Source organism: Mauremys mutica, chromosome 4 (genome assembly GCF_020497125.1).
Source record: "Mauremys mutica isolate MM-2020 ecotype Southern chromosome 4, ASM2049712v1, whole genome shotgun sequence".
Lineage (NCBI taxonomy): Eukaryota > Metazoa > Chordata > Testudines > Geoemydidae > Mauremys > Mauremys mutica.
In genome coordinates, this window is record NC_059075.1 from 74,231,550 (window position 1) to 74,255,476 (window position 23,927).

Consider the following 23,927-nt stretch of genomic DNA (forward strand, 5'->3'; position numbering starts at 1 on the left):
AAGGACAGGATCTTCAACAATAGGGGGTAGATCTTGGAATCCTAGTCTGACACCATTTTGGGTTAAGTTTTACCTTCCTTACATTTTCCTACAATGTCAAGTGAACGTGGAATTGTTCCTTCTTTCTTTCCTATCCTGAACTGTTAGGTAGCATTGCTGTGAGCTGTTTAAGAGCTACCATGTCCCGCCCAAAAGGTGCTCACATACATTCCATTGATAGGTGATGTGACCCAAGTATACCTAGTTTTCAAAAAGTCTGCTGAGTTCTCCAAATGGAAAGCATTATTTAAATGTCTCGTCTAGAAGATCATGAATGGAAAGACGGTGGGAAAGAATAGATGAATTAATGTCCAATAAAAGGGAGGCTACAATCCAGAGACTATAAGCTTCACGAGGCAGGATCCGAGTCTTTACCTGCGTTTTGTACAGCAAGAGCAGCACAACCGGTGCTCCACAAAAGAGTGTCCCGCAAAGCTGTTACACTTTTCAACCCACTTCGCTCCTACGCGCCTCAGCCCGATTAGCGGCAATTATAATAAATTGATGACATGCAACAGAATCCCAGCTGTCAGCGCCCTGCCCATCACTAACACCATCCCACACTTCGTACATCAGGCAAAAGCCGGCACAGAATGCCATTAAACAGGGGCAGCCTCGCTGCCTGCAGCGGCAGGTGGAGGGAGGCCCCTCCGGGAATGCCCCTCACTTGCTCCCCAGGTAGCCTGGGGGGAGACGAGCCTTCGCTCCCCACATTCTGCTCTTCCTCCCGCTGCAGGTGGCCCCCGCGACCCCGCACTCCCAGCTAAGGAGGCGGCGACACCCAGCCCTGTCCCCGAGGCGGGCGGGGCGAGCCCTGCACTCCCAGCCCCTCCCCGGGGGGGGGGGGAAGCCCCCTACTCACCTTCATGCCGGCGCGCTCTTGCCCTCCCGCAGCTCGGGGCGGATGGGGCGCAGCAGCGCACGGAGCGGGACGCGACGGCTGCGGAGTCCCCGGCTCCTCCTGCCCGATGTAAACACAGAGCGAGGGGCGGGACAGAGCGCCATGGCAACCCGGCCGGAACCGGAAACGCTGTGGCCAGGCAGGCTGCTTGGGGCCGCCATCGGGGGGGGGAAAAGGCGCTGTCATCAAACGCTGGAGCCTTGGGCAGGAGCTTCTTCCGCGCTCTGCCCCCTGGGCATCCCCCCTCCCGGGGCACGGGCCCGCCACTGCTGGAAGTGAATAACCCCCTCCCCGAAGTTCTTCCCCCTCAGACCGTGAGTTCCCCTGCTGTCATTGCACCTAGGACACCTGTTCTGCCAACCCCTTTCCTTGCTCCTTATGCTTTTGGGCACATCAGCTTCCCATTCCTGCCCCTCCACAGCGGCTGGGAGCTTGGCTGGTGGGGGGGATGATTTGCACTAAGAGCATTGGAAGTAGTTGGCACTGAAGGTTTATCCACTCGCAACCTTCCCTGGCCATCCACTAGCCTTCTGTCTTCCTGCCCAGCCATCTCTATCACTCAGCAATAAATAATAAACCCGTGGAGGCCTCTCCATGTAATGGTCACCTGCTCTCAGGGCCAATGGGTTTTTGAGATGGGCTATCCCACAGGAGTGAGGGCATGCTAAACTGCATTTTACCCTTAACAATTGTTGCCCTTACACAGTCTCTTTCATTTTCAAAGAATTTCACAAACTTTAAGAACAGACAAATGGCTACGCTGCATCAGACCAATGGTCCATCTAGCCCAATATCCTGTCTCTGACAGTGGCCCGTGCCTGATGCTTCAGAGGGAATGAACAGAACAGGGCAATTATCGAGTGATCTATCCCCTGTCGTCAAGTCCCAACATCTGGCAGTCAGAGGTTTAGAGACACACAGAGGATAGGGTTGTATCCCTGACCATCTTGGCTAATAGCCATTGCTGAACCTATCCTCCATGAACTCATCTTGTTTTGAACCCAGTTGTACTTTTGGCCTTCACAACATCCCTGGGAGTGAGTTCCGCAGGTTCGCTGTGCATTCTGTGAAGAAGTACTTCCTTTTGTTTGTTTTAAACCTGCTGCCTATTAATTTTGCCAGGTGACCTTGGGTTCTTAATTACAGAAACATTGAATGGTAAGGTGCTTACCAGGCTCCAGGACAGGTGGCATTACCCCAGCCTGATGCTGTATCCAGTGATTTGTACTGGGGTGCTAGTCTAGTGAAAGGGAGAAGGTCACCCAGTTTCAATATAATTTACCAAGATACCCCCCTCAAAACTGTGAAATTCCCAGAAAGCCAATGAATCTGGTTACCCTTGGTAAATGGTGAGAAATCCAACAAGCCGTGCCTGCTTTTCATTAGTATTGTAATAATATTTTGCACTTCTATATCATCTTCCAGCTAAGGATTTTGAAGCACTTTACAAACACAAATTAATTAAACCTCACAATGCCCCCCTGATGTAAATAACTACTCCCATTTTATGGATGGCAAAATTGAAGCATATAGAAGTTAAATGACCTGTCCAAAGCCAAATAGGAAGTTTTTGGTAGAGCCAAAAATAGCACTCTCTTCTACTGACTGCCAGTACTGTGCCTTAACCATCAAACCATCCTTTATGCCCTAGATTTATTCTGATTTAATCAATACTACTCCATTAGACTATAATCCTTATTTCACCTAGGAATTGTTTAAAGATGAAGATGAGGGAATCTGGCAAGAGAGTTTCTAGAATTTAAATTATTCTATCTTGTACAATGTAGTAAAGTAATTCAGGGGCATTCCAGAGGACGTATCTACGCTGATGATGGGTTCTGCTCGATAATGATCCAAAGCAGTGCAGACCAACACATGTTCATTTTCATCATCTGAGTCAGATGTCACCAGCAGAAGGTTGATTTTCCTTTTTTGGTGGCTTGGGTTCTGTAGTTTCTGCATTGGAGTGTTGCTCTGTTAAGACTTTTGAAAGCATGCTCCACACCCCGTCCCTCTCAGATTTTGGAAGGCACTTAAGATTCTTAAATCTTGGGTGGAGTGCTGTTACTATCTTTAGAAATCTCACATTGGTACCTTCTTTGCATTTTGTCAAATCTGCAGTGAAAGTGTTCTTTAAACGAACAACATGCTGGGTCATCATCCGAGACTACTATAACATGAAATGTATGTTAGAATGTGGGTAAAACACAGAGTAGGAGACATACAATTCTCCAGCAAAGAGTTCAGTCACAATTGTAATTAACTCATTGTTTTTAACGAGCATCATCAGCATGCAAGCATGTCCTCTGGATTGGTGGCCAAAGCATGAAGGGGCATACAAATGTTTAGCAGATCTGGTATGTAAATACCTTGCAATGTTGGGTACGAAAAGTGCCATGCGAACATCTGTTCTCACTGTCAGGTGACATTGTAAATAAGCAGTGAGCAGCATTATTTCTTGTAAATGTAAACAAACTTGTTTCTCTTAGTGATTGGCTGAACAAGAAGTAGGACTGAGTGGACTCATAGACACTAAAGTTTTACATTGTTTTGTTTTTGAGTGCAGTTATATAACCAAAAAAAATCTACATTTGTAAGTTGCACTTTCACGATAAAGAGATTGTACTCTGTTCCTTGTATGAGGTGAATTGAAAAATACTATTTCTTTTATCATTTTTATAATGCAAATATTTGTAATAAAAATAATATAAAGTGAACACTGTACGCTTTGTATTCTGTGTTGTAATTGAAATCAATATATTTGAAAATGTAGAACATCCAAAATATTTAATACATTTCAATTGGTATTCTATTGTTTAACAGTGCGATTAAAACTGTGATTAATCACAATTAATTTTTATTGTGATTAATCACGATTAATTTTTATTGTGATTAATTTTTTGAGTTAACTGCGATTAATCGACAGCCCTAATTTTTTCATAAACTTTATTTGTACATAAATATGTCTCTGTCATACTGAGGCAAAAAAAAGTTTATTTGAATAAGCACTTATCTGGGAGTGAAATCTGAAGTATTTAGTATTTGCTACACCTAGTAAAGCAGTAGATCACTCTCCCTCAGGAGCAAGAGAGAAGCAAGAAGTAATTGTGACTGATCACCCCCAGAGTCACAAAAACCTCCCTGAGAGACACTTCCTTTCCAGGGATCTTTCTGGGTGATGCAGCAATGTGCTACTCTATACTCAGGATATTCAATAAATGCTCAATCTGGCCCTAAATGTTTACACAATCTGAGACCAACAGAAATATTTCAGTAAGAATGTTTTCAAAATAATTTTAATAGAAAGGGTTTGCTTTTTATTTTAACAACTGACTGTTCCCCTGCTATGTTGTTAAGCGTATAAGCATATGGGCATGGAGAATGGTGAAATTCTTTACTGTAATGGACAATGGGGGGATTTTGGAGGAAAGATCTGAGCAGATCTATTTTCAATACTTTTTGTCAAAGTTGGTGGTTGGAGTTGTCAGAGAAAGAGTCAGAGATGCGAGTCTGATCAAAGGATGGGATCCCAAATTTCAGCACCACAAAAGACAATGCTTTCAATTACACATATTGTAATACATTCAGATAATTAATGTATATCGTAAACTAGTCTAATTAGACTGAGATATGAAAATAAGAGATTATTGTTGATATTGTGCTTAAAGTCAGACCTTGAGGTCATATTTTACCTCTCCAGGATACTCACCTGAGTGCAGGTGACCTGTATTGTAAAACATAGTTGACCTACATTGTTGTTCCTGTTTACTTACACACTGCATTCAGCACCGGTTACTTGATGTCATGTACTGTACTGTGTGGCATTTGTATTGCCTGTCATTCAAATAAGAAATATTGCAAAAAAACAAGTGAAAATTGTATGCTACGTAATGGAGAAAGAATAAATAGTGGTAATTCATTGTGACAGGTGGTCATGGCCTGGTGGCAGCAGATTGGCAATATGCTAAAGAGCACTAGTAGTGCTGGCATTATTTTCAGCTAAATAACTTAACCATTAGTTAGGGCTCAGTGCTTAGTAACCAATGTTCACAACTTCCCAAGCAAATAAAGACCCACACACAAAACAAGAAACCATCCATCACCCTGAGAGAAACAAAGAAGCCTAGACCGTTCCCAACACACCTAGAACATTAGCAAACAAATAACCCCAAAGAGAACAAGAAAATGTAAACAGAGAACAGTTTGGATGGAAAAGACTAAAAGTCCCATTTAGTCCATCCCCTGCATTTTGGGAAGGAACATCTATGTTTGAATAAGTACATTACCGCTTGAGAGACAGATACTAAATCTATCTATCATATATGGCCCCCATTACTGTAGTTGTCTGAGCACCTCACAATCTGCTTTTAAATGTATTTAGTCTCACAACACCTCTATGAGGAAGTGCTATTATCCTCACTTTGCAGGTGGTGAATGGGAGCAGCAGGGCCCACTGGACTACAGAGTCATTCTCACACTCTCTGCCTCTGGTGCAATGACTGTTCCATTCTGAATAAGTACTTAAATAGTCATTGGACTAGAGTGTGAGAGAGAAGACTCTGTTGTCTAGAGGTTAGGGTACCCACCTGGAACATAGGAGACCCTGTGTCTGGTCTCCCCATGCCAATCATGCTTTCATTATATCCACAGTAGAACAGCTTCAACAGGAGAGATTGAGAGAGCCCCACTTCAGAATATCACATATCTCAGTGGTTAGGGTACTCACATGGAAGATCTCTAGTTTCAAATTTTTCTCCCCTCTAGCAGAGGAGGGAAATTGAACCAGGGTCTCCCACATCCCAAACAAGTACTCTTAATCTGAGTTAGATGTTAGAAGGTGGGTGGTGGTAGAAGCACCCCCTCCTCCTGCCATTTTGTGTGACATGATGCAGGCCCCTAATTCATTTCTGCAAGAGATGCCTAAACTGCCTGACTCCAGGTGGCTGGTTCCAGTTTGAGGGTCATTAAGCAGAGATAGGCAGCTCCCTGCAACTTAGATTTAGGTACCTATGTCCAAAAGAGAGGTGGGGCTTAGCACATACCCCTGTTGTCCAAATCTCCTATTGGGTAACTGAGGTGGCTCTGCGCTTAGTGTGCTGGTTTTTATGAATTGCATTCTAAGGTGTCCATCATTCTCCATTCCTCTGTATATGGAGTCTATGCATCTAACTCAGCTTTGTTATCACAGCATGTTCCTGTGATTTTATAGGCACTGCCCACTCAGGATGGCAATGTTTAAGTCCTTTCATGGATTCTACCCAGAGAGATTAAGTGACTTGCCCAAGATCACATAGGAAGTCTGTGGCAGAGAAAGTTCAAAATCCTGGATTAAGCTCTTTACTCCTGGGGAAATTCTGCAACAAAAAAATTAAAATTTTGCCCACAATATTTTCAAATTCTGCAAAATTCTGCATATTTTATTTATCAAAATAACACAATATAATCACACCAGTTTCAATTATTTTGGTCATTTATTTCAAAATACCTGTCAGCAACTATGTCTGTAACAATACAGACAACAAAAAAGATTCAGGAAATGTTTTTTGACAAATATATTCCTTACTAGCCATATTAATACAGAACTCTGCGTAATAATTCATTTAAACTACAATACAGAACCATATTTCCCGCACCCCTCAGGAGCAGTCAAAGGCTTGGGGGAGTCAGGGGTAGCAGAGGAGCTGAGGGAGAGGGAAGTAATTGCTGGGAAGGAGCCTGGGTGTGAACTTGGAGGGTTGTTGGGTATGGGTGGGAAAAGTATGGAACAGGGTTTATTTGGGGGGGGAGAGGGAGATTGTTAGGGAGCTTCCCCCATGCAGACCCTGGCTGACCCCTAGCCTTTCCCATTCAGTCAGGCACATCTTCCTCTATCCCATTTGTCCCTGCACCCCATAAGAACATAAGAACGGCCGTACTGGGTCAGACCAAAGGTCTATCTAGCCCAGTATCCTGTCTACTGACAGTGGCCAATGCCAGGTGCCCCAGAGGGAGTGAACCTAACAGGCAATGATCAAGTGATCTCTCTCCTGCCATCCATCTTCATCCTCTGACAAACAGAGGCTCGGGACACCATTCCTTACCCATCCTGGCTAATAGCCATTTATGGACTTAAACACCCTAAATTTATCCAGTTCTCTTTTAAACACTGTTATAGTCCTAGCCTTCACAACCTCCTCAGGTAAGGAGTTCCACAAGTTGACTGCGTGCTGCGTGAAGAAGAACTTCCTTTTATTTGTTTTAAACCTGCTGCCTATTAATTTCATTTGGTGACCCATAGTTCTTGTATTATAGGAATAAGTAAATAACTTTTCCTTATCCACTTTCTCCACATCACTCATGATTTTATATACCTCTATCATATCCCCTCTTAGTCTTCTCTTTTCCAAGCTGAAGAGTCCTAGCCTCTTTAATCTTTCCTCATATGGGACCCTCTCCAACCTCCTAATCAATTTAGTTGCCCTTTTCTGAACCTTTTCTAGTGCCAGTATATCTTTTTGAGTTGAGGAGTCCACATCTGTACACGTGTCCTTGCATCCCCCATCTATATGTGTACCTCCATCCCCACAGACACCGACTCCCCCATCTGGCCCTGCACCTCTACTCCCATTCAGCTCATTCCCCAGTTTGTCTTCCCCGACTAGCCCTTCTGAGCCCCCATCTGGCCCCCCAGCAGCCTCATGCTGTCTGTCTTCCCGTAGTCCCTGTCTTCTGACCTGGCCCCACAGGCCCTGTGAAGAAGGCAGGCTCTTTCTCTTCCCTAGCTGGCAGGGAGATGCTGCTCTGTTCTATCGCCACACCACCCTCTGGTGGGCAAGAGGCAGATCTGCAGCAACTTTCCAGCAGAAGCTTTTTCTGTGCAAAAAATAAGCATGGCTCATTAATTATGCACACATGTAGTGGCACAGAATTCCCCAAGAAGTAGCTCTTTCTACTCTTCTACAGCAATACCAGTGACAATAGATAATAAAATGGATGGTTTGTAAAAGCTCTGATATACAAGCTAAAGCAAATGGAGCTACATCTGGAAGCACTTAATAGTTGCCTGTAAAATAGTTTTCTACCCATTTCAGTGCACTACCAGTAAAATACTGTGAAAAGAATACAATATTTTTCATATGAAGGGGTACATGCTTGACCCAATGCTGGGAGATTTTGCTCTGTAGCTACACTGGCTCAAAGGGCAGCTGAGCACTGAAGTCCTAAAGAAACTGAGAATATGCCCTTAACATTTGCCTTGTTCTGACTGGGAGTTATTAAAGAAAGAGGGATATGCCTACGCTCAAATTCTGAATCTACCATTGATCCAAGCCTGCCAAAAGCTTTAATGTGGGAATGTATTTTTCATGGTCCTTAAATTTGAGTAACTTGCAGTCAATGAATCATTATTGAAATATTAGCCTTTATTGTATAGCCTACAGCAGCTTAGAAGACAGACAACACAGAGATTATTATCTGGACTATTTTTTGGAAGTATGGTGTTTCCACTTGTCAGAATCCTCCAGTGATGAGATTAAAATTAGCATTGTTTTTGAAAAAGAAACTATCAGAATCAGTAATTTTAAAACCAAAATGTATGGTTTTGAGGAAATAATTTTATAATATAAGTGTTACACATATTTTATATTAGTGAAAACAATTTTTTGGGGAATTCACTCTTTCCCTCTAGTATTTCTAACCCAGATGGAGCAGCTTTTTGATAATGCATGAGAACTGGAACAGAATAGAAACTAAGATGAAACTGACTAGTCTATTTTCATTGTCTGAACTAAGTGACATGCCAAAATAAGAAAACAGTAGATATGGAGAAATGAAGAAAAGTGAATTATAGTTACTAAATTATTTTAGTTTTAATAACCAAAGGTATTGCAATGATTTTTTAAAAATTGTATTAATGTTCATCTGACAGTGTCCCTTCACATTTGTGATAAGGCTCTGGACACCTTTCTCCAGAGATCTCTCATGTTTGTTTTAAAGTCCATTGTTTCTCTAATTCTCTGTTCTGGTAACTGATTGGCCACACCTTTTTCTTGCATGAATAGTCAGAATCTGGTAGAGGCACAGCAATGTACCAAAGAGTTTAAACAGGTATCTCCAGAACTGTGAGTCATAGTCACTATTACAGATAAGTTTTCAGGGGTTGAGGATGGACTTGAAGATTCTACTAGCCCTTTTTGCATCTCACTTTTATTTCAGTGTAAGCTTCCCTATCCAGGTGAGAGTAAAACAGAAGAGCCATTCACAGATTTGTTTCTTGTATGTGATTTTTATCTCTTTGCTGGATGGCTGGGATACCTTCCCCACCCTCTACCCTTTTAACATGCTAGGAAATAAGCTGAGATAATTATTTTTAATTAATCTGAATGTTTTGATTCTTTTCAGTTTTCCTTTTTCCAGATGTGTTACATTTCTGACTGAACTAGCATGTGAAAAAAATGTATTTTTCTTGCAGGTGAACACTGAACAAAGCTATGAAGGTAAGTGTGATTTATACAATACTAGAAAATTACTGTAATCAAAAAACCAGGAATGTATCAGCTCTCTTACTGAGCTGAAATCATTTAAATTTAAAGTACATACATGCAAAGAGCTTGGCATATCTTACTGCTTCAGGTTACAAATATTCCTAAATGGTACTGGTGCTGCACCCTGTTATTTTTTGCTTCTTAAATGGGAAATATTCTCTCCTAATGTCCATTATTAACTCTCCATTATTAGGACTCCCTTGGTATGAAGTTAGAACACTTTGCCATTAGTTTCTAGAGCTGTTCTTATCATCCTTCCTCTCTGCTCCAGATTGAAAGCACTTTACTTTATCGTGAACTTCAAATAGCAGCTTTACTTCTTTTGCAATTACTTTTTAATCTCCATTGAGTTTCTTAACAGTTTTCTAAGAACAGCTTTAACTGAAGTAGGTTGTTTAGTGCATGTGGGAAACTAATACACAACCCACAGAAGATGCAAGGTTATAACCGACATCAGGGAGCATATGAGGACATCTTGAACTGTAAGCTAGAGTCATTTGTCCTCAGAACACTGAAAGAATGATGTGGTATTACACTATTGCGCACAATATTTTGAAATGACTATATTATATGATTAGGGTGTTTACAAATGAGTCCATTTTTGAGAGAGATCATATAAGAGGGGTTTTAAGAAAGGGCAAATGATTGGCTAACAAGGGTTATTAGGACCTGATCTCCACTGTGATCCTCTAGCCTCATTTACGCTTCTACAAATTGAGTGAAAAATGGCTGAAAAATGCTACCACCAGCATAGTACAAAATTCGGATTTGGGAGCATTTTACACCCACTTTGCTCAGGTATAAATGATGATACAAGGTTCAAGACAGCGGAGAGTCAGGTCCTCAATATCTAATTATATCAGTCTAAGTATATAGCACCTTCCATTCTGAATAATTGTAAACTGCTTTTGGACTTATTATTTGTACTGTAGTAGTACCTAAAGGTCCGAGTCAGGATCAAGGTCCCTTTGGTCTGAGCACTGTCCAAATGCATAGTAAAGAGTCCCTACCCCAGAGAGTTTACAATTATTTTAGGACTAAAACCAAGTGAGTGTAACTAACAATAGGAAGGAGCATGGGAGGGAGGACAAGGATAATTGTGATAAGAAAGAACACAGTTACAATAGATTTGCCTTTTATACTGTTATAGCATCACACAAAGGATATAATTCTGGCCCATTGAAATCAATGGCAAAATTCCCAATGACTTCAGTAGGGTCAGAATTTCCCCCGACATTGAGAAGAACATGCCAGGTACCCATGTGCTATATTTTTATAATCCACTTTCAAGCATAAAAAGTTTCACATCCTTGATATCTCTTGCAGGAGTTGCCTTCCCAGAGAGTGAGGAAGAATCCATTTTTAGTTTAATTTTAAAATCCAATAAAGGTAATCAATTTAAAACAAAATCCAGTGAATCTGTTTCTTATGATTCTTTACATGAGCTATCCTTTATAAATTTAGCAGGATTAGGAAAAATCCCTGGAAAGTTTTGACAGAATCTTGTATTGAAAGTATGACTCAGTTTGTTTAAATTACATTGTATTATACAGAACTCTTTGTTCTCAGATTTCTCCTTCTTTTTGGCCTTGGGTGTGCACACCTTGCTCCCAGTGCTGTAAGTAGAGCAACGTGAAATATCAGCAAAATCCCCAAACCACAAAGAAGTAACTTGGTTCCAGGTTTTGTTGCAAAATGGAAACTCAGACCAGAGTAATTGAAAAGTTTGCTCAGGTTCACAAATCTTGCAAGCATAAAAGGGGCTCCATTTCAACTGAACCCAAGTGATACTCTGTTTAGCTATGAAATGGGGCAAAACCTATGTCATTGAATATTTTTGGATCCAAATATGAAACTAAGTGGTTTTGGCTTGAATTTTGGGGGTCATTCATAGTTACTGGGTCTCAAACACTGCTAGTTATGAGACCTGAAGTCAATATCATTTTTAATTTAAACTTCAGACTCTTATAATTAGAGATAGCGTGAGCCGTGAAGCTAGGATGCATGCCTGATTTCAGACATGGACTTCCCAGACTTCAAAGGTGTTCTGAATTGGGGTGTAGGATCAGGCCCATTCCTACTTCTAATCCTATGAAAATACACTCAAACTGTACAGACTGCAAGTCTGAAGCTCTGTTAGTGGATTCTCGTGACATTAGGAATCACCTGTGATCTGTTCTCACATTGACAGAACAAGGTGGAATTTCAGTCACTATATGTACAGTAGGATACACACGGTTCTGTTTTTTAAGTATTTTTTAACTGACATTAACAGTTATTCATTTCATCTACACAGGCAGCAAGACCCGTTTATATGAAGGTGACATTACCCCAAAAAGACATCGCAGTGCCATAGTCTGTCCATTTAACTGGTGCTTTTGGCCCAAATCATCTAATGGACTCGTTGTCATCCCCTATGTCATCTCTTCTTCCTACAGTAAGATTTCATTCTAACATTGCTAACATGGGTGAGGAGTTGCCAGCTAGCAGCCTCCCAGGCCAGTCTTTTCTGCCCATGAAGAGCTATTGAGAGGATGGGACTTGTATTTCAGCATGGAACGTTCAGCACAATGATGTGGCTGCATTAAGAGTTGCACTAACTAATGTTCTGCTGGCTTTGTCAAACACCTTCCCATAGGATAGAATGAGTCACTGGAATGCTTCCTCCCCCTTCCCACACCTCATTCCTCCCCTCTTTCCCCTCCCCCCCCCACACACGAGAAGAGAAAAAAGGCAGCAATCTTTCCCCCCAACAGCCAAGAGGTGAAGCGGGGGAGAAGAAAGAGGGGAAAAGAAGAGAGATAGGGAGGTGAAAGTCCTCTTCTTTCCAGATGCCAGGCCAATGCTTGTGGGCATGGAGTAGAGGAGAGAGCCAAGAGGTGGATTAAGCTTTAATAGGGCATGGGTCAATCAGGCTTTCAGGCCACCTCGCCTCCAGTACACATCCACCAAAAATCTGTAGGGACCTCCTGAGGAAGACTTTCTCCCAGCCTTTTCCCCTTGGCCAGATGCTACAGTGGTGAGTGTATGGTAGGTAGATTTTTCTCCTTCATCCTGACTCCTCTGCACAAACTTATCTTTTCTATAGATCACTCCTGATGCCACATGTAGCATTTGGGCCCTGAAGCTGGCCTCTTAAGACAACATATGCAGTAGGTTGTGTGGGCTTTACTTCACACACAACTGCCCTGCTGTTACCCTCCTAAGGTTTCCACTTCCCTGGATGCCAGAAGGCTAACGATGGGACACAACTTTCCCTCCAGCTCTTTCCATTGTTCCTTCTTTAGAGGGCTTCCCCCACCTTAGGTGTTAGGGCTGGGTCTCAGCAATTCCTTTTCCCCTGTCCCATTTGACCACAGGGAGAAGGAGGTGTCCCAGTTCCTTCCTGTAGCCTCCCACATGGGCATATGAACACTCCAACACTACTGGATCTTTGTGCTAAGCTAGCTGATTGGTGCCTAGTTTCCTGCACTTGCTGTTAGGCAATAGGAGCCAAGTGGGGAACAGGTCAGTTGTAGATAAGGCAGATAGACCCTTGGGGTGAACTGCTGCTCCCATACCATCACCATGGGTGTTGGAACTTTGCTGCCCAAGGCTCAATGGTCTCAAATCCTTAGCTCCTTCTTAAGTCAGGGCCTGGGCTATGATGCTCTAAAGATCTTGCCTTAGAGCCTGATGTTGCCAGTGCTGTGCCTAGGGAGTCCAATTGGAGTCAACGGGAGCCTTGTGTGCAGAGCACTTTCAGGAGCAGGCCCCTATTTCACCATTGCAGCTAGAATGTTTGTTCATTTATGTAAATAGATTTGTTAATGAGGTGCAGCCCTAAGGCTTCTGGCAAGTTGTTAGTGCCACAGAACTAGGCTATTGCTGCCCTAAAGCATCTCTCTCTCTCTGCCTCACACACACACAGAGGTGTGCTAATGACTCCAGTTTATATTAACTAAGCATTATATCTATTCCTCCCCCAGCTCATGAGGAGAAAGCTCTGATTGTTGGTGCCATCCAAGAATACGAGACCTTGACTTGTATTCACTTTGTAGACCGCACAACGGAAACTGACTATATATATATTTCTCCTAAGGATGGGTAGGTTCCAATGCACTGAGTCCGTTGCTTTTTGATTTATAAAACTAATTGTGAGTAAAATGAGTGCTCCTAGACATGAGGCACTACTCATTGGCTTCATCCAGAGCAGATAAAATAGGTATTAAGCAATCAGACCTTCCTAACATTGTTGATGCACCTCAGTCTTGATCTGCAGCCCCCCTGCTATTCCAGTCCTACCTCTCCACAACAGCTTAATCCATAGGTCATGTATCTTGACATATGGCATCTCCTGCTATTCCTTTCATGCTTACTCCCCAGTGCAGCCCAAGAACCTCAATTCTGACCTGCAGCACCCCTGATGTTGTAACAGAATCTGATCCCTACAGACTCCTATTAATTTCAGTGGACTTCGGATCAAGTCACTATTCCTGACTCAAAGCAAGCATAGACCTGGCCCTTCTTGAGTAGAGACAGCCAGTGAATTGGTTAGTGAAGCAGGTAGAAACTTTAACAGACTTGTTTTCACTTGTGATCTAAAGTGGGATTTTTACCTATCTCTCTGGAGGTGAGCATTCCTAGGTTGGCTTAGAAACTGTGACAGGTACTGCAGTTTCCACATGCTGTTCACAGCTCACACATTTTGAAGGGTTTTTAACAATTTCTTTCTTCTATGGATTCTGTTTAAGAGTAAAATTATAGCTACAAACCAGCTCAAAGTGCACGTGAATGTTGGCTGAAAAGTCATAGAATATCAGGGTTGGGACTTCAGGAGGTTATCTAGTCCAAACCCCCTGCTTAAAGCAGGACCAATTGCCAGACAGATTTTTACTGCAGTTCCTGAAATGGCTCCCTCAAAGGATTGAACTCCCAAGCCTGGGGGTATGGCTACACTTGCAGCTGTACAGTGCTGGGAGTTAAACCTGCCTTTGTACAGCTGAGTAGGGAAAGCGCTGCAGTCTGGCCACACTGACAGCTACCAGCACACTGTCGTGGCCACATTTGCAGCATCTGCAGCAGCATTGGGAGTGGTACATTATGAGCAGCTATCCCAGCATTTAAGTGGCTGCAACGTGCTTTTCAAAAGGGGGGAGGGGTTGGTTGGAGTGTGACAGGGAGCGTGGGGGAGAGAGAGAGAGTGGATTTTTGGAGCCAACACTGTGTCAGCTCCCTGCCTTGCAAGTTCCAACCCCTTCCCCACCCCCTCTCACTCACTGAAAGCAATTAGCCTCTTTGTTTTTTTCCTCACAGACCAGATAAGCAGCCTCCCCGAAACGGACCCCCCCTCCCTCCCGCCCGCCGTGCTGCTTCTCTCCTCAAGCCCCCTCCCTTTCCCTCTCTCTTCAAGCAAACACTAGCTGTGGGCGTTCCAAAAGGAGCCCCCTGCCTCTGCTCATTCACAGCAAACAGGAGCTGTGTTTGTTTTTTTGATAAGCAGCTCCGGGAGCCCGGAGTTCACAACAAATTCTTTACTTAGGATTATGGGAAGGTTCCAGAGGTCAGTTACAGCATAGTAAGATTATTCCCTGTTTACACTGGTACCCCAGAGCTGCAGCAGCAGCGCTATTCTCTTTATTCCTCTCGGGAAGGTGGAGTACAAGCAGCCCTGTAGCCAGGGAGATACAGCGCTGTATGTGCCTTGCCAGTGTGGACGGGGAGTGAGTTACAGCGCTGTAAAGCCACCACTAGCACTGTAAGTCTCAAGTGTAGCCAAGGCCTGGGTTTAGCAGGCCAATGCTCAAACCACTGAGCTACCCCTCCCTCCGAAGTCTAATCACTGTGCAAGAATTAAAAAAACCAACCCCCCACCCCAGGAACAGAAAGATTTTGATAGCCAGCACAGGTGATTCTTTCTGCAGCAACAGCCCCTGAACCTGTCAGCTGTGGATTGCAGTTAGGGTTCAGCCTTTGAGTTTCATCAGCGAATTCTGAATGATATTCTCTCATTCTCTAGCTGCTGGTCTTACTTTGGAAAGGTTGGGGGCTCCCAGGTGGTGTCGGTGCGCAAAGGAGGTTGCATGAGAAAAGGAATCATTCAGCATGAACTAAACCATGCACTGGGGATGCTGCATGAACAGAACAGGAACGACAGGGACAAATATGTAGTGATTTCATGGCAGTACATTAGTCCAGGTATGTACAATATTATATACTTGAACTAGTTTGACCGAGAGAGAGAGAAATGTTATTAACTCAGCCGTTCTGAGGCCTAAAGTATTACGTTCTGAACCTGTAACTTTTCCTCAAAGTAAATTCCCCACTCTCATGGGCTGACTGTGCAAAAGTGTAGAGCTGGCCTCCCTATTAAGTGCTCAGAAAAAGGCGCAAAAAGCAAAAACCAGTCTGTAAATGTCTCATCCTGATGATCATTTGAATATGGATTTACCTAGCTCTTCAACTCTGTGTTTGAAAACAGAAGCACTGCACTGTAATTTCTTGGCATTCTTTATTCTATTTATTTATATGGCCACCATCACCATAGTATCATCCCTCCATTAACACCATGAGAGGCAAAGAAATATATTATTAGCCCCACAACACCCTTGAGACATAGGCACTGACTCCGTGGGAGCACCCATGGAAAAAAATTAGTGGGTGCTTAGTACCCACTGGCAGCCAGCTTCCCTCCAGCCGCCCCAGCACCTCCCACCTGCTGGCAGCCCCACTGATCAACTCCTCCCCCCTACCTTCTAGTGCCTCCCACCCGCCGCCGATTAGCTGTTCCATGGAATGCAGGAGGCACTGGGAGGGAGGGGGGAGGAGTGGGGACAGGGCATGCTCGGGGAAGGGGGCAGAACTAGGCAGAAGGATGTGGGGCAGGGGTGGAGTGGGAGTGGGGCCTGGGGCTGAGCAGGGGTTGAGCACCCCCAGGGAAAAGAAGAAGCTGGTGCCTGTGACGTGAGGTGCTATTATTCTTATTTTACAGATGAGAAACTGAGGCACAGGGTAATTAAATGGCATACAGGAATTTTGTGGCAGAACTAGGAATTGTTCCCCTATATCCTGAGTCCCAAGCCAGTGCCTTAACTTCATGGCCATCCTTCCCCATTCAATATGAACATGCAGAGAGTTTAGGTAACCCACAGGTCAGAGCGTGTTACACATCCCATCCATGCCCAGTCCACAGACAATATGGGCACAGAAGTGAATGCAAATCACATACTGACTAGTGAGTTGCACATATAATGCCAGTTACACAAATGTAGATGACTGTAACCATAGATCTAAACCATATTACCTTTTCATTTCAGTATGTGATTGTCTCTTACTGCAAAGTGTGAAGGATGCTATGTTGATTTGATGTAGAAGTAGAAATTGTTGCTGTGCTGATTTAGTTTGTTACTGGACTATGATTCACCTTTTAAAACTTGATGTATTGTAACTGACAGGTGATTTTTATCACTTTAAGCCAACCAGAGCTAATAACCTGGGCCTCAAGTATGACTATTCCTCCGTGATGCACTATCACAGGTAAGAGAATGAGATTAGGTTGATATTGCATTATCAAACACTGATTGGTTAGTAGCATGTGAACTGTAAATATAAAAAGGCAATGTTTAATTTAAAAGTATCTTTTTCATAATATTACACTCAACAACAGTCCAAATTAAATAACTCTGCAGAGTTTTGAAGGTAAAACAATGGAACAACTCAGTGAACTTCTAGGGTATTATTCCTCATATCACTACAGATTTGCTTTCTCCAATACATCTGGAAAGGCAACCATTACACCATTCCCTGATAGCACAGTGCCCATCGGACAGAGGTTTGGACTGAGTAACCTAGATGTCGGCAAAATCAATAAGTTATATGAATGTGGTAAGTAAGCCCAATATTATTCCTTATTCATTTTAATCCACTCTTGGGCTATGATCTCATGCTTTAAAAATAAAAATATTTTGTACAGATGCTGAATGAAGCAATACAATCAATATGCAACAGATTCTAGGCCTGTGAGTTCATGGTGGAGATCTGTGGATCAGTTGGCATATACTCTCCTAGAAGATGATTGCAGTCTTTGATAAAAATGAGTGAAATGTGAAATCCAAATGATAGAGCAGCATTTTAAAAAATGTAACTGCTCATCATATTGGTTTTTGCAAATCAGCTGGGCAGTTAGGGAGAGCCTGTGTAGAGATCAGACATTCGCACATATCTGTGCAGTAATGCACATTTTAAAAGCCATTTGTGGACATGGATGGCATTTCTGGAATGACAAGAGGTAGTTCCTCTGGAAAAAGTTCCAGAATGAGCAAGATGGAAGGAAATATCCTCTGGAATAACCAGCCAAACAAAGGAAAAATCAAAGGCCCCCTTCTCAATGCTGTTTAATTTAAGCATATAGAGCTGTAGTTCTCAACCCGCAGGCTGCTTGAAGCCCAATCAGCACATAGTTGCAGCCCATGTGACATCCTCAGGGCATACAGATAGTATATATATTGTGTGGGTGTGTCCCACATAACAAGCTGCATATGAGACCCACAATGGTAAATAGGTTGAAAACCACCAATATAGAGGGTAGCATATAGAGGTAAAATTAACCCCAGTGCAGATATGCAAATCTCTGCACATAGGGTTTATGGGAGGCTTAGCTGGTGCATCTCTGCCCTTTTTCTGGCCCCATGCACAGTAGTGAATTTCACCCTGGAAAGTATATATAGGGCCAGATCGACCCTAGGTCCCATAATAGCTTGTATGGGTAAAGACCTTGGCAACAGATGGCTGGGGGGAGGCTGAAACAGCAGACAGCTGCTGGGGATTGGCCCAGGCTAAGAATGTGGTACAGCCAGGTTGGCCAAAGGATGCATTGATTCAGTAGCCTTCATCAATAGGGCTTTTCTGTAGCCCCAGAATATCCCACAGCTATTGTAGCCTCAGCGATCGACTAAAGCTGTCCTTCTCAAGAGGAAAACCCTGACAAAGTGTTGTAGCTTCAGTATTGGCCACCATGCCTCATGATGAATCCTCCCAGTGCAACAGGGGACCAACCAGGCTAGCGTATGGAGATGTCATATCTACCACCCTACAATAGGTTGAGTGAATGTGCCCCCTAGTGGTTATAGATAATCAGAAGGAGCCATTCCCTTCTGGATTCCAACCCTTTGTAAGAAGTCAAATTAAACTGTCCTCCCTTACATGTGTTTTCATATCAGATCATTACTCTGTCTGGAAATTAAGAGTGTGTATATCATACAGAGCACTTAATTCTATTATTGCTTTTTCTGTGCATCCAGTATCATTAAGATCTTTTCATTCTCCCCGTCCCCAGGGATCCATAGCACTTTGCTCTCTAATTTGACTGGAAGTTTTTCCTCTACTATCTACCGATCATCATACCCAAAGAATACCTACTCTGTATGGCTGATTCGTATCCCAGCAAACAAAGTAAGAAATGGTTATGGAATGAAATGCTCTTTCTGACTGTGGAGGGCTAACTGTGCAATGGGTTTCCAGGTGCTCTTATAAATGACAATTGAACTTATTAGATAAACATTTTAGATGAAATAGTTTTACTTGAGCAATTGAATTAATAATAAAATCAACCCAGCTGCTGGGAGTGAACTGTTGGAAGAGTTGGAGCTGTGTTGGTAAATTCTTCCATGATCTTTTCTCCAGATTTTCCTGCAGTTTAATTCCTTATATATCCAGTCCTCCTCAGACTGTGCTTCCAACCATATTCTGGTTTACGACGGAGGCAGCAGGAGAGACACTGTCTTTCTGAACAAATTGTGTCGACCAAAGCAGCTCCCCTCAATAGTGTCTTCCGGGAACATGATGCTTGTGGAGTTGGTCAGTGATGGCACCACTTTCCCCAAATTTAAGGCTTCTTACAGTTCTGGTAAGTCTCCAGTCTCTCCCAGTAAGGCCTGAGACCGTATTTGACAACTTTCATTTATGCCTCAGAGCTGTGGATGATTATTTTAAATCAAACGCAAAACAAATGAAATTAAAAATGTTTGAGCAATGATGATGCAAGGCGTAGCCATTACAATGGGATGGGAAAAAATCCTTCAGTGGGTGTATTTTGTGCAGGCTGCTCAACCCCTCTTTATGCTGTTAGAGTGACATAAGGAGGCCTCCTTGTAAGGCATAATCCATGTCAATGTGTGCATAAGTGCATGTGTCTGTGTAGACATCTCTGCTTGGGAATCTGTGTGTGTTTGTGCATAAGGGGGGCCACATGTACATTTAATCCCTTTTCTGTTCCCAGTGCAATGTGGCAAGACTTTTACTGCCATGAATGGGAAATTTGAGTCTCCACTGTATCCTTCTCACTATCCTCCGCTAACAGACTGTGCCTGGATAATGATAGCGCCAGAAGGATCCAAGGTGAGCTGAGGTTATCTGCTGTAGGGCTGCCCTGGAGATACAAGCAATGGCAAATCAAATGGATTCTGCTCACCGTAGAATATCCAGCAGCTGTTTGGAATGTCAAATTATCAAACTGGAAGGGCATGCTTCTTCACTGTGCTCACTGAGAATCCTGGCGCTGCCCCTGGTTCTTCTCTGCCCAATCCAGACACAAGTTAAGCTGCAAAAAGGGGCATCTTTAGGGTTTACTACTCCCAGAAAGCCTTTCACCTGTGGAGAATGAGGCATAGCAGACCATCCTTCTGCTACCTACCTTCTCCTTCTGTCCCCACCCCTGACTAGCCCCCTCTTTTTCTACCCTGGTTGATACACAGGCAGGATTCTCCAGATAGTTTCTCCAGCTGATTTAAGTTCATTTTGTACTGCAACCTGTCTGGATTTAAAATATCTGTGTAAGAGGGTTGGTTTCAGTGGGCACAGAACTGAGAGAGAATGTTCTTGAACTTGCCTTTTTCAAAGAAAATGAATAAGATTGTGGGGAACCGCACCTACTTTGCAGGTAGGGGATCATCACCTGCCTACCGGTGCAACAAATGGAGGAAGGCTTGAATTTTCTGACCTGTTTAAACATCATCTGCTTTTTTAAAGTAAATCCAAACCAGACGAATGTTTCTGGGTTTCTAGGACACACAGAGGTGAAAAGAACAGAAGTACTTGTGGCACCTTAGAGACTAGCAAATTTATTTGAGCATAAATTTGTTAGTCTCTAAGGTGCCACAAGTACTCCTGTTCTTTTTGTGGATACAGACTCACATGGCTGCTACTCTGAAACCTGACACAGGGATGAGTGAGTTGAATTAATGGCAATTTCACCAAGATATAATGAAATATTGCTGGAATTTTCCAGATAGTAAACCAAATTAATGCAGATCCATACATCTTTATCTCCAAGACTATAACAGGGCTCAAAAAAGAACTAGATAAGTTCATGGAGGATAGGTCCATCAATGGCTATTGGCCAGAATGGGCCGGGATGGTGTCCCTAGCCTCTGTTTGCCAGAAGCTGGGAATAGGCAACAGGGGATGGATCACTTGATGATTACCTGTTCTGTTCATTCCCTCTGGGGCACCTGGCACTAGCCACTGTTGGAAGACAAGATACTGGTCTAGATAGACCTTTGGTCTGACCCAGTATGTCCGTTCTTATGTTCTTACAGTCTCCAAAGGGGACACATTAACATGCTGACTTACCACCTGTCAATGTGAGCCCATCAAGTCTCACAAGCAAACAGGGCTGAGCCTAGTTAATATTTGAATAGGAGACCTCCAAGGAAAACTCAGGAAAATGCAGGAACATAAGAACATAAGAGCAGCCATACTGTGGAAGTGGTGTTGGTGGCTCAGTATATAGCATTCACTCTTCTGAGTCAGAACTGACCTGTTGCCATAGCATGGTGTTTGCTTTGTGGATGGCAATGCCATCTTTCAGATAAAATTTCACATTGAGGTCCAGACCTCCTGTGGTTACTAAAGATCCCATGGCACATTTTGTAAGAGTTGGGCCATTAGGCCTTAAAATCTTGAAAACAAGCATCACCTCTTAAGAGATCTGAGACAAAGGATGACAACCATGTTCAACTAGCTCCCAGCTCTTTCCTTCTCTCTGATCTTTCATCCCTCATCACGGCTTCTGAATAAACCTTCTCAGACTTCTCTGATGCCCCATTCCTCCAACCTACCACAGTGCCCTCTCACGTCTGCCCAAACTCTTAGAAACTGGCCAGTCCTGTAGAGTTAAAACCCCACAGGGTTAGCCAGTGCACATAAGGTTAGCATTGGTGACCTGTCCACGTTTCAATTTGAGTAATTACATTCTACTCACCTAAATATCTTCCCCCATTGGACATGGATTCGCCCTCCTTTCCTATTACAATTGTACATATACAGCCGTTGTGCAGCAGAAAGCAGTTGCTGTGGTGCACCATCAGTGATGAGTGTAAGGGATCCCTTTGTATAGTTTGGATGAAAGGGACTATCTAAATATTGTCGTTATTTCCAGTGGTGCCCACATTGTGCTAGGCACTGTACAAATGCTAAAGGCCCTGCCTAAACAGCTTGTTATTGGATAAATCACCAGCTTACTCCTGCAGAGAATTTGGCTCATTATTAATTGAATGTTTTCCGGCGCCCTAACCCATCCAATAATATCTCAACAGGCTGCCATTAATGACTGTATGATTCACAGAAATGATGCACTGAGAACATAGTGGAGATGTCCACTTTGCTTGTCTCTCACTGACAGATATCATTGACTATATTGTCCTTCCTTCTGGAGGATTCCTTTCAATGCCAGCATGACTACCTGGTTATTTATGATGGAGGTACAATCACAGCCCGTTCTGAGGGTAAATACTGTGCGAATGACATAGTTCCAGGCTTCATCTCCTCTGGGAACTCAGTGCTTGTCCAGTTCCACAGTGACTACTTCCTGCAGTATCTTGGATTCCAGGCTGAATACTCATTCAGTAAGTATGAAGGCAGTACAGAACGCAGTGTAATCTAGTAAACTGAGCATGGGGTTAGAGGCCAGCAGCCCCTAAATTCTAATCCCAACTCTGCAGCTGACTCTGTGTGACATCAGGCAACATTTTCAAAGCCTAAAGTTAGGCTTCCCCTGACTTCAGTGGGAGCAGGAGGTATTTAGACCTGGAAATCAGGCAACTTATGTCAATGCCTGAATATGACTCTAGGAGTCTTATTTCTGCCCAAGTTTGAAAATGTTGGTCTTTGGCCATAACCTCTGCATCTGTTTCTCTATCTGCAAAATAGGTATAGTAATGCCTGCCTCGCACACAGGAGGGTTGTGTGGTTTAGCAAGACAATGTTGGAAAATATAAGGCTCCGTGCAATACTAGTATTACTACTTTGCAGTAGAGTGTAGTAGTTAGAGCTGGGGAGGGGGACTCAGGTGACCTGGGTTCTAATCGCAGCTCTGACACTGACTTTCTGAGAGTCACTTCCCCTCTCTGTGCCTAAATTGCTTCACCTGTAAAATGGGGGTTAATCGTACAGATTCACATTTATAAAGTACTTTGATATCTACAGACAAATGACACTATGGAAGCGTTAGGTACTATTTCTAACTTGTTAATTATGTCATTTTTAGCATAAATACTATACTTCCCAAGTATATGGCATCTCTGCATGCAAATAGAAATGATACCTATTCCCTTTATTTCTGTAGTTTCATCCTGAGAGATGCCTGAAAGGACTACTCTGACCCATGCATCATGATGATGCAGGTAGATGTCTGACAAGTGATTTCATCTGAAAGGGGAATCTGCCATTTATATATTTGCCTGTTGTAGTCTTTGTACTTGGAGAATATGCGTGAACGCCCTTTTCTAGGCTATGTAATGATATACGTTTGTAATAGAGTATTGGGATCTATAGTGTGTCAGGTTTTCTTTCAACTTTTCTCTCTAGCCAGCTCTAGCTAACACCACCCGTCTAACATCCAACTGGTGTAGACCACAGTGGCTCACTTTCTGAGCAGGACATCTCTCTGTGGTTACATGAAAGCAGTGTTCCAGTTTCTCCCCTGACTGCCCATCAATCTCTGGGTAGAGTTTAAGGTGTCAATTGTTAGAGATCTTATTCCTTCATCCTCTCACTTCCCTGGTCATGAGCAGAGCAACAATACCCAAAGTCCAAAAGTGCAAACAATTCAATGTTTATTGGGGTGAACTTCCAACAAGCTTAAATCCAAGTTCCTTTTTCCTTATTTTTGAATCCCAACTTACTTCCTGTTTGCCCCTAATTTATATAGTAATATTCTCAGCTATACCTTAACCATTCTACTGAAATTTACCCAGCCAATCCCAACATATTGTAACATTATTAGCTAACCAATTATATCCCACCACTTTAATTAGTTTACTCACAGCAAAATTAATTATACAGCAGACAGAAACAATCACAGAACCAGACAGAGACCATGCAAATAAACATAGCAAAGTGGGAACTATAATGACAAAACAATACAGAAGTGAGGATTTCACAACTACATCTATAAAGACATAAGGGTTTCCCAGCTGTGGCTATTGATA

The 23,927-nt window shown here is 43.0% G+C and overlaps 2 protein-coding genes across 2 annotated transcripts in view; one reads left to right on the forward strand and one right to left on the reverse strand.

Moving 5' to 3' along the window:
- The window catches only part of LOC123370259 (transmembrane protein 263-like), a 327,732-nt gene extending 326,693 nt beyond the window's left edge, over nucleotides 1-1,039 (reverse strand). Inside the window, exon 1 of the mRNA XM_045016633.1 lies at nucleotides 902-1,039. Coding sequence (XP_044872568.1) covers nucleotides 902-907 — 6 coding nt within the window. The 5' untranslated portion in view covers nucleotides 908-1,039. The remainder of the gene's footprint in view (nucleotides 1-901) is intronic.
- Nucleotides 944-23,790, forward strand: LOC123368627 (astacin-like metalloendopeptidase). The gene is made up of 14 exons (XM_045013559.1): nucleotides 944-1,009; nucleotides 1,117-1,254; nucleotides 9,390-9,414; nucleotides 10,789-10,851; nucleotides 11,759-11,899; nucleotides 13,431-13,548; nucleotides 15,461-15,639; nucleotides 16,896-16,977; nucleotides 17,198-17,325; nucleotides 18,776-18,891; nucleotides 19,123-19,345; nucleotides 19,718-19,836; nucleotides 22,121-22,343; nucleotides 23,063-23,790. The coding sequence occupies exons 1-14, from the start codon at nucleotides 944-946 to the stop codon at nucleotides 23,071-23,073; spliced, it is 1,632 nt and encodes a 543-aa protein (XP_044869494.1). The 3' UTR covers nucleotides 23,074-23,790.
- The last annotated feature ends 137 nt before the right edge of the window (nucleotides 23,791-23,927 follow it).